Consider the following 22,470-nt stretch of genomic DNA (forward strand, 5'->3'; position numbering starts at 1 on the left):
CTTCAATTTACTCTCTGGTCCAGGTAAGGGTAACCCATAGGGGCCACACTTCCCGGAGCAAAAAATGAACAAAAAATAGTTTTTTTCCAAGTGCTTCGTGGATCCTCAGCAAAGTTTGTGAACCAGCAATGAGGCACCAGTTTTCACATACCATGTCTCGTTCCACACCCACGGCCAGGTTCACAGACCCCTTGCCAGTTTTCATGAAGCCTGCATAAGGTTTGCAAATTCACATTGGAATGTATGAACCCCTAAAAAATAAAATAGGAATTTATAAAAAAAAATAACTGTGACGCCTGCTTGACTATCAAAGGCCACTCACAGCAAGGGTTAGATGCAGGGCAGGCCCTGCAGCCAACACTCTTCCACTCACCCAAAGGCTGTGCAAAGTAGCAAAGGGAATACATTGATTGAAGTTGGATGTGATATAGCATAAAACAAGGAATTCTCCAAAAGAACTACAGTTAAAGCAAGTCATGGTTAGGATTGGTTAAAACACCTTAGCATATGTTTAAAAAAAATATGAAATTCTCTTGCAAAACCACAAATAGTTAAAGTGAAGTTATGGTTACACAGCACCACCGAAAAACGATGACATTCACCAGTAATGGTTATTTCCGAAATCCATAAATAGGTCACTAGCCATAGCCTTGTGCCCAACTAGCACTAGGTAGCCAACACCTGTGATGAAAAGCATCTTCCAGAGGATAGTGGGGGTTTGCCGCAGGACCTGACCTGCAGCCATCCCGTTCTGCGCACGCCAACTGGATGGCCAAGTGCTGGCTTACTATGTTTTTTTATTGTGGGCCACAGTTTGAATAAGTGAACTCACAGACTCTTGTGTGCCCTTGCTGCACCAACTGCAGGGTCCACAGACCCAGCACAAGGGCTCCTTACCAGGTGGGCAGTCCAACAAGGACCCAGAAGTCTCTTTCAGTTTGTGTACTCTGAGCCAGGGCCTTGAGTCTCAGCCCTTTGTTTGGGTCATTGAGTTGTGGCTCTAGGATTGTGTTTTGTTAGCTAAATGCTTAAGCTCTCTCTCGCTGGGCTGCGGACCTTGCGTCCAGACCTTAGCTTTGAGGTCACTACAAACTCTGTATTTGTGGATCTTCGATTGGGTCTGTGGGTCTTAGCTTGAGGATTAACCTTCGGATTGGAGCCCAGTTCCCAGAACTTTTACTTTGCTATAGACATGAGATTTGATGCTGGGAGCGCTGCAATATAATAGTTCTGTACCAAGGAGAGTATTGGTATTTTCAGCTTTACAGTGAGTTAACATTTGAAGTGTTGTCTGAAGTGAAATATCTAATTCACCAATCTAGTTTTATTTTGCAGTTGTCACCGCAAGGCAAGAAGAGCTGGCACGGCCCAAAAGGATCAACAAGAATGACAGGTGAGACTAGATTTATGCAAAGAATGTACTCAACCCGTGGTCATTGTGATTTGGTGCTAATGCAGTGTCCAGAGCTTTGGTTTACTTTCTTTCCCGCCTGCAATGCCCTGCTCCCTGAAGCCTGTACTTCTGCTCTAATCCTCAAAGTGTGATAACCTCCCTGCAATCAACACTTCTTTCCCATTTTTCTCTACAATGCCGTGAAGTCCCTGAAGTCATCACCTTTGCATTACACCAATCAGTGATGTCAACACTTCTCCTGTTGCCTGTTTTGCTGTTCAAACCATACTGCTACGGTCTCCGCAGATTCAATATTTACTGCAACCACGCACTACTCACCCCATAAAGCTCATGTCCCTTTATCTGGAGTGCTTCAGACTTCTGGCCCATTGGTCTATTCTTCCCGCTTGGTAAATTGATTAGCTCTTGCAAAAAAGTTCTTCTGATTTTCTTTTCTCTTTTATTACATTTCTTTAAAATGACCTATTATTGCATTTATTTTTTAGCAGATTGTCACCCACGTGGCCTGTGAGCCATTCAGCAATGCTTGCTGCCCCGTCACCTCGGCTGGAGCATTTAGCGCAACCAAAATCACACAGCAAGGAATGGAAACAGGATCGTTCCGTTCACAGCATTGTACGTATTCCAAATGCTGGTAACGTTGATTCTGTACCCTCATTTTGCCTCCTTTACTCGCCAACCCTTGGTCTCAATAACAAGTATAAATCCTGACTAATTCCCCTTTACATCTCTTGGATAGTTCTTACTAATTTCTCTTTACGTATCTCCAGCTTTTTGCCGGGGCCAGAAAGTCATCAACTAGTGACTTGTTAAGCTCTTAGAAGCACAGTTGCAGCACCAGGGACCTGTCTTCTCCCCATCCCCTGGTCACTGCTGGACATGAGGATGCATCTCCACAAAGACATCTACACAACAGTGTTGTCTGGTTCCTTCTGCCAAATTCCTAACAATTGTTATATGTTTTTCTCATTGATTCCCTCTCCCAGAATGTTGTCACGGGAATCATTAACTTGTAAAACAAGGTTCCTACAATCTGAGGCTAATGTCCATATGTGACCTTTATGGCCCATCCCATAAACTGAATTGCTTTGTTTTAATACAGCATCCGCTGCACTTACCCCCCTCCTGAGCACCTCGCGCTGCACAAACCCCCGGGAGGCCAGCTGAGCAATACGCTGCCACCGGAGAGTGTTTGTTTACTTTCGCCGCCATTGTGACCACATAGGCCACGCCCACCGGACAGGCCACGCCCCCTCGCGCACTTCCCGATTACTGCCTATAAAAATGTGCCCATTCAGGAAGCGCAGCGGACGAGCGCAGCAGGCGCGACGAATGCGCGCCGAAGGCGCGCATAAGGCAAGCTCGTCTGCGCTCGTCCGCGCCGAGTCCGGGCCAGGGGCCACACCACTTACTACCCAGGCAAACCAGACCCTGGCCTACAGCTCGGCCGCCATCCACGACCTGAGACCCATGGAACATGACTGTCGAAGGTACGCTCTTGATACCACACCCCTTCCTTCCAACTGTCCAAAATGCAGTGCTTCCCTCCCCACAAGGCAGAGAAAACCCCCACGCCATGAATACCGCATGCTTCTTTTAAACTGTAGATCCCTCCCCAAACACAGTTTGGAAATTATCCCTCCTACTAGAAGAACGCAAGCCAGACGCACTGTTTCTTACGGAAACATGGTTAACGTCTGACTCTGACCCTGATGTGGTTGCCGCTCTCCCCGCTGGTTATCAAATCACTCGTCAAGACCGCCCAGATGGCAGAGGGGGAGGACTAGCAATCATAGTAAAAGACCAATATCGCTGCCGACTTATCACGGAAAACATCCCAGATTGTGAAAACTTAGCTTTCGCGCTGGAGTTTTCCCCCAACCACTGCCTCTCGGGCACCTTGATATACCGCCCACCCGGCCCTTCGAAACAATTTCACAGTAGTCTCCCAGCAACAGTAGCACCTCGCATCTGCGCTGCTGCCAATTTCATTGTGTTAGGCGACCTTAATTTACACTTTGACTCACCATCAGACGCAACGGCCACTACCTTGACTGACGACCTGGCCGCACTACAACTTATTCAACGAGTGAACACTCCTACCCATACGAAGGGACACCTCTTGGACCCAGTATTTAGCAACTGCGCTGAGCTATCAACCGAACCCCCTCTTCCCCTCCCCTGGACTGATCATTCCTTGGTGCCCCTCACCTAGCTCACTGAGAAACCCATTCTCCCTACCCCCTCGATTAGATACGCGAGATCGTGGGCACGGATACAAGTGGATGAATGGACAAACAAACTATTGGAAAATCTCCCCTCAAATAATGAAGACCCTTGTCTGGCAAACCAGGAATACGAAAGCTGGATTCTGCACTCCCTTGAGACCATTCTCCCCCTCAAGAAATCATCGGCTAAACGTTCCCACAAAACAGCCCCATGGTATACGGAAGCCCTTAGAGACAAAAAGCGACACTGCCGAAAAGCAGAAAGAAAATGGCGCTCAAACTACTCTATGGAGGACAAAACCCGATATCGGGAAGAAATAAAAACTTATAAAGAGGAGATAAAAACTGCCCAAACAAAATACTTCTCGAATAAGATCCTTACCTCAACTTCCAAACCCAGGGAAATTTTCCAAACCCTGCAGACCCTGATTAAACCACCCCCCTCCAGTGTTCACGAGGAGAAATCAACCGCCCAATGTAACGACCTGGCAGAATTCTTCTCTGCCAAAGTGAACAAGATATACACTTCCTTCCCAACCAGCACCGCCTCCCCGTCACCTCATAACAACGGAGGGTCAGACCCCGAGCTAGCCTCCCCACCCACACTTGACCACTTCACCTGCATGGACCTAGAAGCAGCTGAATCCACAGCTCGGAAAGTGAAATCCGGCTCACCAACAGACCCGGCCCCCCCAGAGACAATGTTACTTGCATCCCAGACGGTTCTACCCATCATCAAGAATCTCGTGAATGCGTCCATTGACTCTGCCACTGTTCCTCCTGCCTGGAAAAGGGCAATGGTTCGAGCACATATAAAAAAGCCTCATCTAGATCCCTCGGACTTTGCCAACTACCGCCCGATCTCACTACTCCCCTGGGTAAGCAAAATTGCGGAGAAATACATCAATCTCCAATTGGTCAACTACCTGGAAAGCAATCAGCTGTTAGACCCTACCCAGACAGGATTCAGGCCTAAGCATGGAACAGAGTCTGCCCTCCTTATGGTCGTCGAGGAGTCCAGGAAAATCACCGATCAAGGAGGATCAGTGGCAGTGGTCCTCCTTGATCTTAGTGCGGCGTTTGACACGGTCAGTCATAACACCTTACTGAACCGTATAGCAAACGTCGGCATTGTGGATAAGGCCTGGCTCTGGATAAAATCCTTCCTAAGCAACAGGTCGTTCCAGGTGTTTGACGGACAAGCCGTCTCCTCCAGCATACCCATGAAGTGTGGAGTCCCCCAGGGCTCCTCTCTAAGCCCTGCGCTTTTTAATATCTATATGAGGCCACTGGCTGAGGTAGTTCGTCCGTATGGAGTTAAGATCATTTCCTATGCGGACGACACACAGCTGGTGGTCTCCTTAGTGCAGGAAGCCCAACACTCTCCATCGGGGGGCCTAACCAAATGCCTGGAGGAGGTGAAGTCCTGGATGACGCTGTCCTCATTAAAGCTAAATGGGGACAAAACGGAGCTCATGCTGTTAGGCCCGGCCGATCCGACCCTCTTCAAGTCATTATGGCCCACCTGTCTAGGCCCCCCCGGTTCCGAAAGATAACATCAAAAGCCTGGGGGTATGGCTGGACAGGAATCTTACCTTTAACACCCAGGCCACAAAGCTCTCCGCCACCTGCTTTGGACTCCTCCGGACATTGAAGAAGGTCCTCCCCTTGCTCCCAATGGAGGCTAAACAAACAGCTATTCAGGGCATAATACAATCACGCCTGGACTCAAATAACGTCCTTTACCTGGGAGCCCCAGAGTACACATTAAATAGATTGCAACTGGTGCAGAACTGTGCGGCCCGTACCCTACTGCAAATTCCACGAAGAACCCCAGTCAGAGAGGCACTGACCAGCCTTCACTGGCTACCAGTACGAAAAAGAGTCACCTTCAAAGCAATGTGTATCGCCCATCAGGCCTTCTGGGACTCGGGCCCAAAAATCATGCGCAGCCTAGTTAGCCAATACCACCCAGGCCGTGAACTACGTTCTAGTCAGGCTTTTATGGCAACAGTCCCCAGAATCAAAAGGTCTAGAGCAGGCGGAAGAATGTTCACCTTCAACGCCTCAAAAATCTGGAACTCTCTTCCCCTTCACCTGAGATCTAACCCCAACCTTGCCTCCTTCCGCATGCAACTTAAAACCCATCTATTCAAATCCCCGTAATCAATTCAGCCCCCTCCCCCTCCTCCCAGTCTCTGTCAGCCTCATTACACCCCCCTCTGGTTCCCTAGCGCTTGGACGCCCCAGGGCAGCAATCGCGCTGTAGAAATGCATTTTCATTCATTCATTCATTCATCCATCCAAGTGGTGTTTTGGTGTTAGGTACTGCTGCAGTTCCTTTGACATTGGTGCCCTCATGCATCCTAAACCAGTCAGGGAATGAACAGCAAAACTGATCATGCCTCTGCACCGGGAGAAGGAGCCATCTAAATCAAGGCCTCTGTCTTGGCAGTCCACATACTCCATCCCAGATCCAAAAGATCTCCTTCTCAGGACTCAAAAAAAGAGAAAGAATTGAAAACACAAGAAGGAGCCATCCATCCCACAAGGCTGCCTTATGCACATCCTCAGACACCTTCGGAGTCGGAGAAGTGGAGAAGTGTGGCTCAATGGTTAGAGCGGCAGACCTTGATGCAGAGCGCTGACCAGGGACCAGGGTTCGATTCCCGCCTTGGCGGGATCGGGCTTAAATTCCTCTGACCGGATATTCTCGCCTCAGTGCCGAATCTAAGCATGGGCCCCATGCTGCAACTCTGGGCAATAGCTTGTTTAGTCTCCACAACGGCCCACGATACACAAGGGATGCCTGGTTTCACCATGGGATGCCCAGGAGTGGACACCTCACAAGGAAAAGCCAGGAGGGGTTCCCTTGTGGTAGGAGTACAAGCTCCGGGATGCTTACGGGTTACTGTTCGCGCTATACAAATACAACACATTTACATTTACATTTTGGCACTAAGAAGGAGGTCTGCAAAGTCAGATGCAGCGCCGACGGCACCAGTCCATTCTATTAGTCTGATGATTGATGAGATGTAATTTTGAAAACGGCATAGATGAGGGTTGTAGTGGAAGTCTCTGGCATCTCTTCAGTACTTCAGAATGTGGATTGGATGCTTTGCTGGGTGATTTTCTGGAACCTTCACTACCACCTTTGTAGGAACAGGTTTATCATGGAATTAGCTCCCGTCTTGGGGCATTCTTGTACAGAGGTGAAGACAGATTTGTTTTAAAAAGTTTTTGTGACCAGCTCGAAACACGTTACAGCCACTGCATCCCTCCTCTAAGGCTCTGATGGGGGCTACACTTGCCCCTCCGGCACTTATACGGTTACCAGTCAGGATTGCCCCAGTGTCCTGCAAACTCGCCAGGATCACCCATCAGTAAGGGAACCAGTTAACCTCCACTTTCCCTTTTGGTTCACCATGTGATTGATGACTCCATTGAAATGGTACTAATAAGGTTACCTTAAAAGTGTCTTTTTGACTCAAAGTGGTGTCTTTTATCCTCCCTAAAATTATTTAGTTGCCTGTTTTTTCCCACCACAACCCCTTTCTAAGGAAGAGGACGATATCTAGATGGGCCATGTTTTTTATCAAACTCTGCTTTTAATTGGTTCACACTGACCCTCCAGAACAGACAAGGAGTCACTCCACGAAGGGTGGGTCAGCTGTGTCTGCTCCCTTGTAAAGGTGCCAATCTCAGTCCTCTGCAGCAGAGTCACTCATAGTGTTACTGCCTAAAATGTGCGTTGGGGAGCAAGGTTGGTTTTGGACAATCTTTAGTTTGGTTTATACCCTGGTGCTCCTCAAACTCTCCTTTCAGGGGAATCTTTCCAGATAAGAAGTCTGCCGGAAGAAGTATCCATCAGAAAAATAATCATTGAACGTTTGACAATATTTTGTCCTAAGATGTTGTATCTCCTGGTAGATTTCAGATCTCCCTTCCAGGTCCCCTTTTTAGGGCGAGATAGAGTTGCGCATGCGTAGCATGCGGTCTAGCTCGCCAACTATTGTATTCAGTTTCCTGGGAATCTGAGACAGCGTTCGGCCACGCGCCGATTGCACCTCGTGGGCGCGCACGGCCGACACCTATCCTATCTCAGATTACCAGGAAGTCCGCCATGCAGTCGCGCGCGCATACATACACACAGCCACACACACACACACATACACACACGCAGGCAGGCACGCAGGCAGGCACACACGCACACACACACGCTGCATACACACACGCCCCCCCCAGCACCACTCACGGGCTCACGCGCACACACAGACACACATATCCCCCCCTTCACCCACCGTGCTCTTTTGTCGCGTCGCCTCACTGCGCTCCTTTTCTCCGGCGCATCTCCACACGCGGGGCACTTCTCTGGATTTTCACGCTACCGCGTGGCTCTCCCTCCATGATGGGAGCCCCGCATCAACGAGCAACACCGGCCTCTTCCGGCCGCGTCACAGGCCCCGCCCATGTCACGGGCAAGGATGCCTGACTTCCTGGTTTCGCCCCCGCCGGCAACACTGCTTCTTCAGCAGTGGCGTAACATGTACGGGCTGCTTGTTTTAATTGAATATCCTTTTCGCTGCAACGCCAAACTTTATGGGTCAAGGTGCTTGCGTGGCTTTAGGTCAGAGTGAGCAAATTAGCATATTTCTACCCTTTTGACGTAATGAAGGGGCAGGGTGCCCGGGTTCGAGTACAGGTCTCAGCTCCCAGGTGTACCAAAAACTAGGCGGCTTGAATCCTCCTAGTCTGCTCGAAGGGCGGGACGGGGTGCTCTGCAGAACACGATACATACTCAAAGGCATTTTCCAAATAGCAGAGGAAGGCCGTACCCGTGCACAGATCATGCCACCAAACGTATGTCGCTGCCGCATACATTTCTGAGCTCAAGGAAGCTGGACAGGAGGGTGCAGGGCCCGGCAGCTCAGCTTCATGCCAGAGACATTATGTGCAGTGCTCGACACATCCCTTTGGGTGCTGCAAGATCCCCTTCCGCCCCCCCGCAGTTCTACCGGAGCGCCCCATGTGTGACCCACGTTACCCCCTTCTTGTGCAGGATAGGGACCCACACAGCTGGACCCGAGCTCCTCAGACGTGTCCTTGCTCATGGCACTACATTCTGTTTCAGCAGTGAGCTGCTGTCTCCACCGACACCATCATACAGAATTATTTGATATTGTGGTACCAATTATGTCACTCCCACACAACGCCTCGCCATGGGTTGTAAGCGCTATACAAAGGGATTCATTACAATCCTATTTACACCCGAATTGGGTTTTGATGTTATGCGGCTCCTAACGCACTCAGGGGCGTTTCCCTGTAAGATTTCTGTCTGGAAATAACGTAACGGAATTGGTGATGGAGAACAACACCATTCTGAGTTTTAGCACACTGGACCTTGGGGAAACAGGAGGAATTAGTGCTTACGCCTCTTTCGCAAGATGCAGACCTCAGAATGATGAAGTAATACTGCACCTAGTAAATATTCCATCTCCCTGTTTATTCTCACATTGTGCTTCTCTTATCCTGAACATGCATGTAATGCTTTTTTTTATTTAGCACGTATGATGTCTGGAAGATAAAAGCAATATCATAGACTGACAACTACAGAAACACCATTGCAGCACCCCCTCACCATCACATCCCCTCACTCTCCCTCAGACCCTCACTCTCACCCTCACACCCCCTCACCCTCACACACCCTTACACCCTCTCAACCTCACCCTCAAACACCCTCTCACCCACCCTCACACCCCGCACCCCCACCACCCTCACCCTCACTCACCCCCTCACCCTCACACACCCTCACCCATCCTCACCCACCCTCACTCACACTCTCACCCTCACACCCCCTCTCACCCTCACACCCCCTCACCGTCAAACACCCACACACCCCCTCACCCTCACATCCCCTCACCCATCCTCACCCTCACATCCCCTCACCCTCCCTCAGACCCTCACTCTCACCCTCACACCCCCTCACCCTCACACACCCTTACACCCTCTCAACCTCACCCTCACACATCCTCTCACCCACCCTCACACCCCGCACCCCCACCACCCTCACCCTCACACACCCCCTCACCCTCACACCCCCTCACCCTCACACCCCCTCACCCTCACACACCCTCACCCTCACACATCCTCACCCACCCTCACACCCCCTCTCACCCTCACACCCCCTCTCACCCTCACACCCCCTCTCACCCCCCCCTCTCACCCTCACACCCCCTCTCACCCCCCTCACACCCCCTCACCCTCAAACACCCACACACCCCCTCACCCTCACATACCCTCACCCATCCTCACCCTCACACACCCTGACCCTTGCACAGCCTCACACACCCTCACTCACCCTCACACCCTCACCCTCACACCCCCTCACCCTCAATCACCCGCACGTAAATACAACACATATTGCATTACAAATGCTATAGGTGTCACATTTGCGTAAGTTATAACTATTGGCATTGTAAATGACGCTATTTTCATAAATAAAAAAATTGTCATTAACAATACCAATAGCTCAAACTTTCCTAATGCGAGACTTATTGCATTGCAAATGCTTGTTTGTTGAAGTGATCACCTGAAGTGCCTTTATGGACTATGAGGACACTTCCGGCTTTAACGCCACGGCAGATCCATGGCTGGCGCTGCACCGGCACCAAGTAATGACCCAGGCATGAGCTCCTGAGAGCTTTCCCGATCCCATCTTACATCAAGGAATATTTCTAAAAGTGGCAAGATAGAGTGCTCATCAGGAAAGAAAATACCAACAATAACTTATTCTTCAGAGGTAACAATTCTGTATTATTTGTTGAAGGGAAATGTTTTAGCCTTTGAAAGGTGACCTTCGACCATGGTACACTTCATCCTTCTCCAGCTCAGTCCGGTCCATACAATACCATGGTGAGAAGCTTCAAAAGAAATCGTAGTTCAGCAGAAATACAAATGTGGGAAGCATATAGGCGGCAAGTCTGACAAGATAGTCCTGGCTGGTGCCACATTGGTATCTCTTGCAGCCTGTCTCTCAAGTATGATTTGCCTTGAAATACTGTCACAAAAGCATAATACTGTCCTAACTGTTCCCACAAAGAGTAAGCTAGTACAAAAAAAGGAAACACTCTCTTTTCCCAGCAAGTACTCTACTCAAAGCACCGTGTTTCTTGTACTTGAAACTCCTAAAAGAGTGGGGCATTAAAAAAAAGGTAATCTGAGTGTATTGTCGAGGTTGTAAAGAGATTTTATATGGTGATGAGGAATTTGAAAAATGCTTCTTTTGAGTTATTGCACAATAACACAACTTAAAATCTTGAAACCTTGACCACAGTAGCACATTACTTCAAAAAGAAGTACTCTTCTTAAGAAGTATGACCCACATTTCACAGAAGTTTGTACAGTAGGTCGTGTTTTTATGTGGGTGCTAATAACCTTTCCTGTTTGCAGTAGGAAGAGTATTATTTAATTACAACAGACATGTCTCAGTTGCCTCCCTGAAATACGTGTGTATTGGTTGCAGGTGAGCAGAGGAGCCCTCTCTGCTGTTCCCAGGTCGAGGACGGTTGAACTGGCCAAGCCAAAGACGCGCAGCGTGCCCTTGATGACAGAAGTTGACGATGTGGACCAAAGTGCTGGTGACAGTTGCTCCGTATCATACTCTCAGCAAAAGCTCATAAGCAAAGCTGAACTCCTGGCAGGTAAGTCCCTTTTGGTGTCTGTTATGTGCTAGAGGAACATATTGTGAATGAGTGCTTATTTCTCTCTTCCAAAAATAGAAATCTGTAAAACGTTTCTGTTCATTCATGCTACTCGGTTTTTATAGTGGACATTCAGTACTTGGCCTATTGGTACTGTTGGTGTTTATTCTTGCAGTTGTTTGCACGAGGGAAGGTGAAAGATGAGGTAGGGCTGGGGATAGAGATGAAAGGAGGAGTCGAAGGTAGGTGGGCAATGAACTGGAGGTGAGGAGGATGGATCAGGTGGGAATGTAAGGTAGGACAGGAAGGAGAGTGTGTGGGAAAAGACATAACATATGGTTGTTGGAACTGGTACTTTGTGTTTGGCTGGGGCGGTGCCCAAGCCATGCAGAACCTACCACTCTTGTCAGGTAATTACACTCCCTGTATAACCTGATCTCACCCTTGGGTAGCTTGGCACTGAGCAGTTAAGCTTCTCACAGAGGCAAAATGTAAAGAATTGGCAAAGCACTCTAGTGTCACAAAAGAGACATCACACTTTGGTGTAGGTAAATAAAGATTGTATTCAACACACACATTAATTAGCACAACATGAACATCATGTATTTCTGGGCATGAATCACACTTGGAAATATTACTGGTAGTACTAGGACCAACAGTGTTAAAATGACATCAGTAATATGCACACTTGGGAACTGGGCACACTCTAATAACACAATTCAAATCCACTCATTTCTAGGTTGCACCCCAGGTCACAACAATATCAGAAATGTTTATACATAGGAATCTATGACACTTTTCAGCAGCACTATGGATCAAGACCGCTTGGGTAAAACCAATGTCAAAATGGAGTATTCGTTAGGTAGTGAAACAAACAAAACAACACTGCACTGTGCAACTATTAGCAGGCTGTTCTCATGCAGGACGCACTCCCACACTCACACAGCACTGTAACGCAGTGCAAATGATATCCGGCAGGTCAGTTGACAATATCAATACGGACCCTGTGACACAATCCCTCCTACACCTCTCAGTTACCAAGGAAACAAAAGGGGTCGCTGTACTGTTCCTATGGGAAATAGGGGGAAGTATCTAGCTGGCATGACCACAGATGTTAGAATAACATCCTGGGGCATCCATTTTGTTGGATATAATGGCCTCACACACCCCGAAGGATGTCATGCTTCATCATCGGCAGTTGCTCCTCGTCGGGGAGGCGGTGCAATCCCCGACGGGCTCACCTCAAAGAGGGGCTCTTTGGCGGAGATCTTTTTCCAACTGCCTTATGGTGAGGTGGGGGTGTGTGGACCGGGCTAGGTGTGGTGGTGTGTGGGGTATTAAAATGTAGCAAGGGGTACCGGAATTCAATTTATTCTGGGGGTCCCCTGGCTGCAGTTAAAAGGAGGGGTTAGGCTCACTACGAGTCAACAAGTTAGGTCAGGTGACCCTAGCTGAGGCTAAAGGTGATGAAGGTCGACATGTTTCACGCTATGGGTATAGTCACCCGCGATTCATCAGGACCGTGTAAAAGTGCAGTGTCAAACATGCTAGTGTCATGTATGTCTTATGTTTACCTCTGTGGGTACTCCTATGCCTAAAGGTTAAGGACTAACTGCCACATGAGGGGTCGGCGGGATTTAGACATCAGGGGGAGCCCAAGGTTCAGCTCGTACCTCCAGTGTCCGCGCAGAACGACCTACCCTTACCCGCCGAGCTCGAGTTCGGCGGGTAAGGGTAGGTCGTTCTGCGCGGACCTTTAGGCATAGGAGTACCCACAGAGGTAAACATAAGACATACATGACACTAGCATGTTTGACACTGCACTTTTACACGGTCCTGATGAATCGCGGGTGACTATACCCATAGCGTGAAACATGTCGACCTTCATCACCTTTAGCCTCAGCTAGGGTCACCTGACCTAACTTGTTGACTCGTAGTGAGCCTAACCCCTCCTTTTAACTGCAGCCAGGGGACCCCCAGAATAAATTGAATTCCGGTACCCCTTGCTACATTTTAATACCCCACACACCACCACACCTAGCCCGGTCCACACACCCCCACCTCACCATAAGGCAGTTGGAAAAAGATCTCCGCCAAAGAGCCCCTCTTTGAGGTGAGCCCGTCGGGGATTGCACCGCCTCCCCGACGAGGAGCAACTGCCGATGATGAAGCATGACATCCTTCGGGGTGTGTGAGGCCATTATATCCAACAAAATGGATGCCCCAGGATGTTATTCTAACATCTGTGGTCATGCCAGCTAGATACTTCCCCCTATTTCCCATAGGAACAGTACAGCGACCCCTTTTGTTTCCTTAGTGCAAAACACGGACACAAGCTGCAACTGGACCTTCCACCCACCCTGTGGGTGGTTAACCGTGTCCGTTGATCGATTGATCTTCTCTAATCTCCCTCCTTTTGATACACACCTCTCAGTTACCCTCATACTTATCTGCCCACAGGTTAGAGAACAAAAAAACGCCACCTACTATACTGTTTGAAGGCCAGAGTCACACTTAGTCAGGGGGCCAGGGGAGAAGGCCGGAGTAACTATCGAGGTAACTAGGCAACAGTCAACAAATGGGGTGTTGGCCACCATTCAGAAAGTTCACCCATTTTATGCTGACCAGAAGCGGCTACAGGCTGTCCCAGTTCAATCAAGTGGTCTCTCCATTCGCCTTAAAGCACCAACCCAGTTCTGCACACCACAGTGGGTCACGCAGTCTCTCGACCCGCTTCCGATCGCTCTCTGAAGTGTTCCTCAACCCATCTACTTACTCTCACCACCCAGACCCGATCCGGGCGATACTACCTGGCAGCGCAAAGTCGTCGGTCGGGCCAGGTGAGGAGAGGGCTGTTGATTCTCCGCACTAAGGACAAGGTGGAGCACTCAGCGAATTGGGGGTGCAGCTGTCCCTGCACCTCAGGGGAAGTGATACACAATGTCTGGTGAGCATTGTTCAGAGTCTCACCAGACAATCCAGTCCCGATGAACCACGAGTCTGGGTCTCTGTACTGCCCAGAAAAGGGTGCACAACGTCTGGTGCACGATGATACGAAGCACACCAGACAATCCCGTCACAGTGAACCAAAAGTTGGGTTTGCGTACCTCCCTGGAAATGAGGCACAACATTGAGTGCATGATGATACGAGTTGCACCTGACAAACCAGTCTCAATCAACCCACAGTCTGGTTCATCGTCCTTTCCTGGAATGAGGCACAATGTTTTGTGTGCAATGATACGAGTCGCACCAGACAATGCGGTCCCACACACACAATGGCAAGTTCAGTAATACCGCATGAGATTGAATGAGGCACTGCAACAGATGTTTCCTCCCTCCGAGGGTCGCAACCTGTAGATCTGACACTGCACGCAATCAGCATGCATTTGGCGTGTTGCACGAGAGACTTGTGGTACGGACAACGAAGCGGGCCACGCTCAGTCCCGCAACCTGTGAATCCACTCACCACCAATGAAACCCTTGTGCGTGCTGAGGCCTCGTTGCAGGGGCCACACTCCTTAGAAGCGGGCATGGTTTGGTGCTCTGCACAATGCAGTCCTTCCTCCAGGCACAATATTTAGTTCAACGCTCACACTGCGCTGCAGTCAAGATCCAGCTGATGACATAGGCGCTTAAGAGAGCATCAACTGTCCTGGTGAAACATGTAGACAGTGTAGGTCCCTCACGGGAGGTCTTTGATGTCCCTGAAATCTCCACAAAGCACAGGGGGCAAGCCAACAAGCCCATGGAGAGCACACCTAATGGTGCCATACAGCAGCAGGTCATCGGCCCAGGCCAGTCACTATTCATACAGGGTGTACGGTCCCTTCCAATGGCAGTCTCCTTCTTGTGCACAACGGATTCCTCTGGCAGTGTGCACCACATAGTCCAGGATGCCTGGTCCCACATCCCCTCAAGTTAATTTCTGCCCTGCTGAAGTACGGCACCTGATGTACGGCACCAGTAGTTATACTGTAGTGTGCCTTTGAAGTTGGAGGTGGTTCAGTGAGTCCTCCTTTGAACCTCACATGTATCCCTAAATTTCAGTCTGTCTTCCATGAGACCTTGGACTGCAGATCTTATTCTTTACTGGGGCCATGATCTGGCTTCCCAGAGGCCACATGCCAAAATCTATCCCCCAATCTATCCAGCCAAATCCTCAACTGGCAGAGGTCTGTCGTTCCAGTTGCATGCCCAATGTTTATGGATGCCTCTGGGAAATGCACAGTGCTCCCCAGCGTCCAGTGTGAACTGGAGTCAAACTAAAAGGCACACAAAAGAGTTTTAACGCAGAGAAATGCCCAATTGTAAAAGTGGCATCTCTAAGCTATTAATGACAAATCCACCTTTACCACAAGGGATGATTTGTCATTGTGAATCCAATGATAGTAAACAACAAGAGACTGCTCCACTTTAGTCCACCACTGCAGCTTAAAGTAATCTCATCCATTCCACCATGTTAACCTATAGGGAGAGCAGACCTCATAGGTAGTGAAAACTTGCATGTTGGACCTGTGCAGGGAATACACATGTGGTCCTGCCCTACCTTTCACCTATCACTTGATCCACCCAGGGCTCCCCGTAGGGGTGCTCTAGTGTTAGTGGAAGGCACCCTCGCATTGGCCAATGATTTAGCAAGGCCATCCTGAACACAAGTGCAACTCCGCACATACAGGCCTGCAATGGCAGGCTTGAAATATGGTTGGAAATACCACGAGGTTACTCCCTGCTGTAAGCTAAAACTGTAGTTCAAGTCACTCAGCGATTTCCCCCATGTTGACGAATGGGGAGAGCAGACCTTCTAGGTAGGGAAAAACTACATGGGGATTATTCACTACCTGGGAAGGGAAAAAACATGTGTGTGTCTGCCATGCCTTTCCCCTACCACTTGCCCCACCTCTCAGGGCTTACCCAGGGGTGTCCTAGTGGTAGTGAACGGCCTACTCAGAGTTGGCTAATGGTTTAGAAATGCCAACCTGAGCATACACAGTCCTGCAATGGCAGGCTTGGGACATGTTCGAAAGGCTATTCTTGTGGGTGGCACAATCAGCACTGCGGCCCACTAGGGGCCAGAGTAGTACCTGCCCTGTGTATGTGGTATACCTCTTTACATGGTCTTCACAGGTACGGCACCTAACCCAGTCAAGTAAGCACCACTACCTAGCATGTATAGGAAGGGTGTGCATGCTATCACTCTGCATTACAATTGGAAAGTGCCCATAGCCCTCAGACCATGAAAAGAGAATCTGCAAAAACCAGTGGTAAAAAAAAGCCAAACGTTTTAGGAAATTCCCTAAGAAGGGGCCATGTCCAACAACAGTGAACTTTGAAGATGGGAATGACATCAGTGGAACAGAAAAGCTGGGGTGGTGAGGGGGGAGTAGGATCTAGATTGTACGGTGAAGTGTGTGGGGGGATTGGTTAGGGGCATAGATTTGGGCAGGGCTTGTGTGGGATGGAAAGCTTGTGTGGGTAGTAATGTAAGGTGGAGCATGGCAGAAGGAGGAAAGATCGGGTCAGGAGGTACAAGGCAGAGGAGGTGGACTAGGGGGTGGCTTTGAGTTGGATCATAGGGTGGTGAGCATTCGGTAGTGATGGACATCGAGAATAGAAGGGTTTTAGCTGTTGGGATATGTTACGGTCGAGTGGTTGGGTTAGATGTATTAACAGAGCAGAGGGATTTTGTGTGGGGAAAGGATCCTAGGGTGCATGGCGGCAGCAGTATTATGAGGTGGGAGGAGGGTGGGAGATTATTTCCTGGATGGGATTATGGTGGAGGGACAATAGAAAGAAATGTGTGGTGAGGCAAAAAGACCGCCAAGAAATCGAAGTGCTGGTGGGTGGTTCAGGTGCACGGGCCAATAACGAGACTAGAAAGAGTCTCTGGTGAGGGCAGGGTATAGGCGGACAGTATGGAACGCTGTGGATTTGGAGGGGGCAGTCATGGTGAGGCTTAAGACAACCGGTGGCTGAGGATGTTAGAGGTCGACTTCGGTTCATGGATGTCATTATCAATAGATGTGGAGCAGAGCTGGTGAAGAGAACCAGTAGAGGGTGATAGAGGTGCACCCAAGGTTCTAAAAACAACCATCTCGTTCACAAGGTAAAGAACACTGTGACGCATCTACAGCAATGGGGTAATTGCCGAAATAATACATGCTGAGTGGGAAGATCCAGGACTTGGCCCAAATAGTACACAGCTCCAATTGTTCTCCGTATTCATCCAGGATAGTTAACAGATTCAACACTGAAACCAGCCGGTCTTTTAATTATTTTACTATATGGTAGATAGCAATCACTGGTATGTTACTGTCTTTCATTTAATGCTTCAGCACACTGGCTAGAGGATCCATTACCAGAGCGATAATGGACAAACCTAGCAAGTACCACATTACATCATCCGTGATTTAGATATTACGTCCTCTGGCCAGACTAGCACCAGCTATTCTCACTAGAGGAACGGATCTATTTCAGAATATAGGAGTCTTGTTGAGAACCCGAAACAGAAATTTCCAGCCACAGTGTTATGAACCTTCTTAATATCTAGAGATACCACTGCATATTCACCCTTGGACACGTCTCAGAGGAATTTCACATGTGCCAGTCGTCTTAAAATATGTATAGTAATACATCATGGTACGAACTCCGACTGATATGAATGCATTAAGCTGGAGCTCAAGGTAAGCAATCATTTAACTATAGGTCCGCTGAGGATTTCGGCATCTACTGTAATCTTTGATAAAGGATGAACAGATTGGAAGCCCTCTGGGTCTTTCCCCGGTTTGGGGACGGCTACAACTAGTGCCACGAACATTCAGCCAAGAAGCATTTCCTTTGCTTTCCTCATGTAGTTTATAAATTATGTACCCCTTAGTGTTTTCTATAAATCTGTGTGGGTAGTCCATCGAGTTCAGGGGTCTTCCTCTGTTTCATAAGTCCTAAAGGGGGCCTGAGTTCCTCCTTGGTCAGAGATTGCCCAATCTTCTCTTTCTGCTATATTAAGGTGCAGTAAATTTGCCTTCTCCAAATAAGCATGTATTAATCTCAGATCACGGACACCACTTTACAAGTGCAGTGACCATAAATACTTTTACAAGACCATGTTAATAGTCACCCATGTGCATTGCAACTTTCCACTCTGATCTACTATTCTAAGTGTGGATTACACCTGTGTTTCCCTTTCTAGCAACCAGACCCACATCCTCCCAGATAAATCTCCCTCTCTGTTTATTAGTGGTGTCGTACAATGTTATAACCGAGCTCTGTGACTTTCTAAAGGCACACTCCTATCTTACTGGTCTGCAACAAAGCAAGTGTGTCTACGCCACGCGCTTTATGCAGGAATTGGCTAATGAATGTCATCTTTGGCCCTGAAGTTGAGTTTTAGACAAACCATGCTTTGAAACAATTCTGTGATTCCCAGTGGTTTTGTAGCTTTCTTCCTAAGTAATTTTGAAAGATTTTGAATTTTGACCAGCATGTGAAGGAGGGTTCTTGGAGATTGCTTAGGCCAAAGTAACCATTTGAAGCTGATGTGTTGTTATAGACCATAAAGAGAAGTAAAGCACTGGAAGCAGGAGATTCAGGATATCAGAAAACAAATGGACAAGGTTTAAATTCCAAGAAGAAGGAAACATGTGTTCACTAAACTAAATGGGCTAGACGCAAGCTTAGGATGGTGTCTCCTTTAGGGAAACCCAGAGTTCCTCCTTCTTGCACTTTCCCTAGCTTACAGGAGAGCTTGTGCTCTGTGCAAAGTGGGGCTTCATGCTAATAGTGACCTTCTCCTATTATAGTTACATGCCAGGCTTTAGAAAAAGAAGCCATGGGGGCATGTGTATGATGCTAGACTCTTCACAGCGTCTCAACAACATATACCCAAGCTTAGAATATGGTGCGCTCAACCACTCCCCAGAGTCACGCTTGGGCATGCGTGATCTTCAACGATCCTGGCCTGGTAGTTCCTAAGAGGTGCAGCCCTACGTTTCCCCCTGCGCTGGCGCTTATTTAGCTGCCTAGCACCAACGCAGGCACCCTTGCACCATAGTGTGAAGGTGACTGTGTTGAGGGGAAGATTGTTTATGTGCAGCAAGGTTTTCCTTCCTGCACATAAACAATCTTCAAATTGCGTTTTGTAACTTCTATGTGTTCTGTTTAATGCAGCACACATAGAAGTTGCAAACCAATAATTCTTTCTAATAAGTTGTTAATTTTTGCCCTCCTAGCCTAGTATATCATGCTACTTTTATATACTCCAACTCAACCATTCTTTAATGTCCTTGTGACTTTTTTGTTCTCTCTCCACCCTGACGCAACTGCCTACGTGAAAGAGGGAGACATTGACTTTTAAAAGGTTCTGCCAACGCAGGTGGAGCCAAACCTCATTAGACCTGCCTTTCTGATTTCTAGCCATGAGCTTGTTTTAAACGTGCTGATCCTGGCCCCTGCAGCCACCCACTTGTCCTGCATCCGCTGCTTCTTCGTGGCCTTGGTTCCCGTGTTGCCCGTCAGTCCGACTTTAAGAGCTATGGCAGCAGTTTCACTCCTGACATCTGTTTCTCTGCTAGAAGATGTGGCCTGCCTCATTTTGCCAAACCATGGCTCATATCCCTATTCGCTGCCTCCCGCTTGAGGTACCGGGTTTTTAGGAACCCGGTGGTGCCAGGGGAAAACACCCAAAGACCTCTTGAGTTCTTCCTGTTCTGGACCACAGAAACACAGAGTCTTCTAGGTGATGTCAAAGATCGAGTTTTATTGTCTGCAACCAAGTAACAAGCGTCCTAGAAGTACAACAGCACGCTTTGTATATTCTCAGGAGACTGTTCGTTTTTACAGAGCCAGCCTACTCTTTTTATACACAATATTACACTTCAGGCAAGAATTCTTTGTTTTATGATGCAACCATATACATATTTTTACAACAAAGAAAAAGCAAAGTCATGATGGCCAGCCTACATTTTCGTATGTCCAGTTTGTGATAGATTACCCGGCCAGGCCCAGAACTTCCATCAGATATCGATGAAACCCCAATAAAATCGGGCACCTCCTCCTTGTAAAACTAGCCATAAAGAAGAAAACAGGGACAGGTGTGTGTATGATAAGCGTGGTTTGTATGCAGTGAAGGGTTTATGACATGTTGTGCCTTGATGCTAATCTCGCTCGGCCAGTGGGTTGGGGACCGCCCGAACAGGTTTGGCTGGAGGCAGTGGAGGCAGCTCGCCCAGGTTAGAGAAGAGTTAGGAAAGGTGGACGTGTCCTTTCAGCTCGAATTCGGCCTTGGTCAATTGACTATGTAAGGGCAACCACAAGATGGATGCCGCTCACAAAATGGAACCTCGAGGGTTCAAGACAGAGACTACTGTTTTAAGGTGATTGCATTGCTCGATCACGACGCAAATGCACAGGTATAATGTCCAAGTCATTACCGGTCTGCCAATACCAAATTCATCATGGTATGATAATATTTTCTGACACGGGTATTGGGCTTCGGTACCACATTATAGCGGGGTCCATAATTTTCAGAACCACAGGCCCTCCTTTTGCCCTTATATAGGCAATAACTCACGCTAATCTGAGTCCAAATCTGTATTCATGAAGTCATGGAGATGCTGCTGTAGCATCATCCTGTTGCTCAGTTCGTCCCTGGACACAGGCTTCCTTACACAGGATGTAGCACAGAGGCCACATATTGCAGGAGCACACTGCACACACAGGCAGAACAAAAACAGAATGGCTAAGTAAGATCATTCCAATGAATATCAGAATTTTCCATCCCCAGGTAGATATCAGTTCCCAGAACCACCCCAGCAAGGACCAGTCCCCTTTATCCACGTGAATGGAATCAGAGATCTTGTGCAGTTTGGAGATGGCCTGGTATACTGTCGGAGCATTATCAGGGATGAAAATGCAGCAACTGGATTAGATCACTCTACATACCCCACCACGGTCTGCAAGTATGACGTCTAGGGCAACCCTGTTTTGAAGAGTCATAAGGCGGTCCGACAGGAGCTCCGTGTGAAAAGTTGGCCTGATATGCAGTGCTCACTATTCTAGTGATCACTATGTATCATACCAAACGACCCTTATTGATGATTGGTTGTAAGTCAACCTTATAGACCAGCTATCCTAGTAGCATGGACAAGAGCAGTCTTTAGGCTAAACTCTAGAGGGCGTGTTAAGCCAGCTGTTATACCATCACATATACCCCTTGAACACCAAGTGAAAGGACACCACACAAGTTGTTATGAAAATAAAAGGATATTTATTTATAACACAACAACCCTGGACTCTTTATGAGGACAGGGCGCTAAGCACAATACAAAACTCTTAAAGAAATACTGAAAGTCGCACAATTTACACAAATGCCCGAGGGGCACGAAAAACCATATACTACAAAAGTGGAATGCGAAATTACTAGCAGGTAAGTACTACTCTCAGAGGCTTTAGAACCGCTGGGCCTACAATGCTGAACCCTTAGATTAGAAGCAGGAGGCCTAGGGACGTCGTGTGCAGAGTGGAAACTCTCACGCGTAATGCGGGACAAAGTCTATGGATGCTAGTAAATGCAAAGTTAGTGTTCTCGGGCGAACCCGACTAGGTAGGTCAAAAACGAAAGTGGATCTAGACACTTAGAGAGTGGATCTACGCTGGAGCACCGTGGTACTCGGTTTACCTAGCCCAGGGGCTGCGGCTGCATAGGGTTCAAGTGTCGTCGGGAATCCTCGTTGACGAACCAGGAGCCTGAAGTGGAAGTTGCTGGCAGGCGACCAGTGAAGATGTTCCGGGCTGATCCAAGGACTGGATCAGTGAAGAAGGGTACCTGTAAGCAGAAGGGACCGAGTTCTGAATCACTAGCAAGTGATTAGGTGGGCACCAGGATGGCACCGGACAAGGTCACTCAGCCAGGCGAAGAGGTGACACTGGATTCTGCTGCTGCACGGACCAGGGCGCTGATGTCGACCAGGCTGGGGGTCTGCGAGCTGTCCCACGTCGGATGTCTGCTGCTGGCGATGCTGGATCCAGTGAAGGAGGCAACAAGCCTTGGCTAAGGCAAGCTCACGTGGCGACACAAAATGGCATCTGGAGTGGACCAGGAGGGTCCAAGGAAGGTCCCCTTCAGGAGGAGACT

The 22,470-nt window shown here is 48.5% G+C and overlaps 1 protein-coding gene across 2 annotated transcripts in view; it reads left to right on the forward strand.

The window, feature by feature from the left end:
• SPMAP2 (sperm microtubule associated protein 2) overlaps positions 1-22,470 on the forward strand; it is a 62,013-nt gene that overhangs the window by 20,331 nt on the left and 19,212 nt on the right. The window contains exons 4-6 of one of the 2 annotated variants that reach the window (XM_086946750.1): positions 1,336-1,393; positions 1,900-2,029; positions 11,165-11,342. In XM_086946750.1, the coding sequence (XP_086802876.1) occupies positions 1,336-1,393; positions 1,900-2,029; positions 11,165-11,342 (366 nt within the window). The remainder of the gene's footprint in view (positions 1-1,335; positions 1,394-1,899; positions 2,030-11,164; positions 11,343-22,470) is intronic. The other variant, XM_086946751.1, reaches the window with a different exon arrangement.

The sequence above is a fragment of the Lissotriton vulgaris genome, chromosome 12 (genome assembly GCF_964263255.1).
Source record: "Lissotriton vulgaris chromosome 12, aLisVul1.2, whole genome shotgun sequence".
NCBI classification, from domain to species: domain Eukaryota; kingdom Metazoa; phylum Chordata; class Amphibia; order Caudata; family Salamandridae; genus Lissotriton; species Lissotriton vulgaris.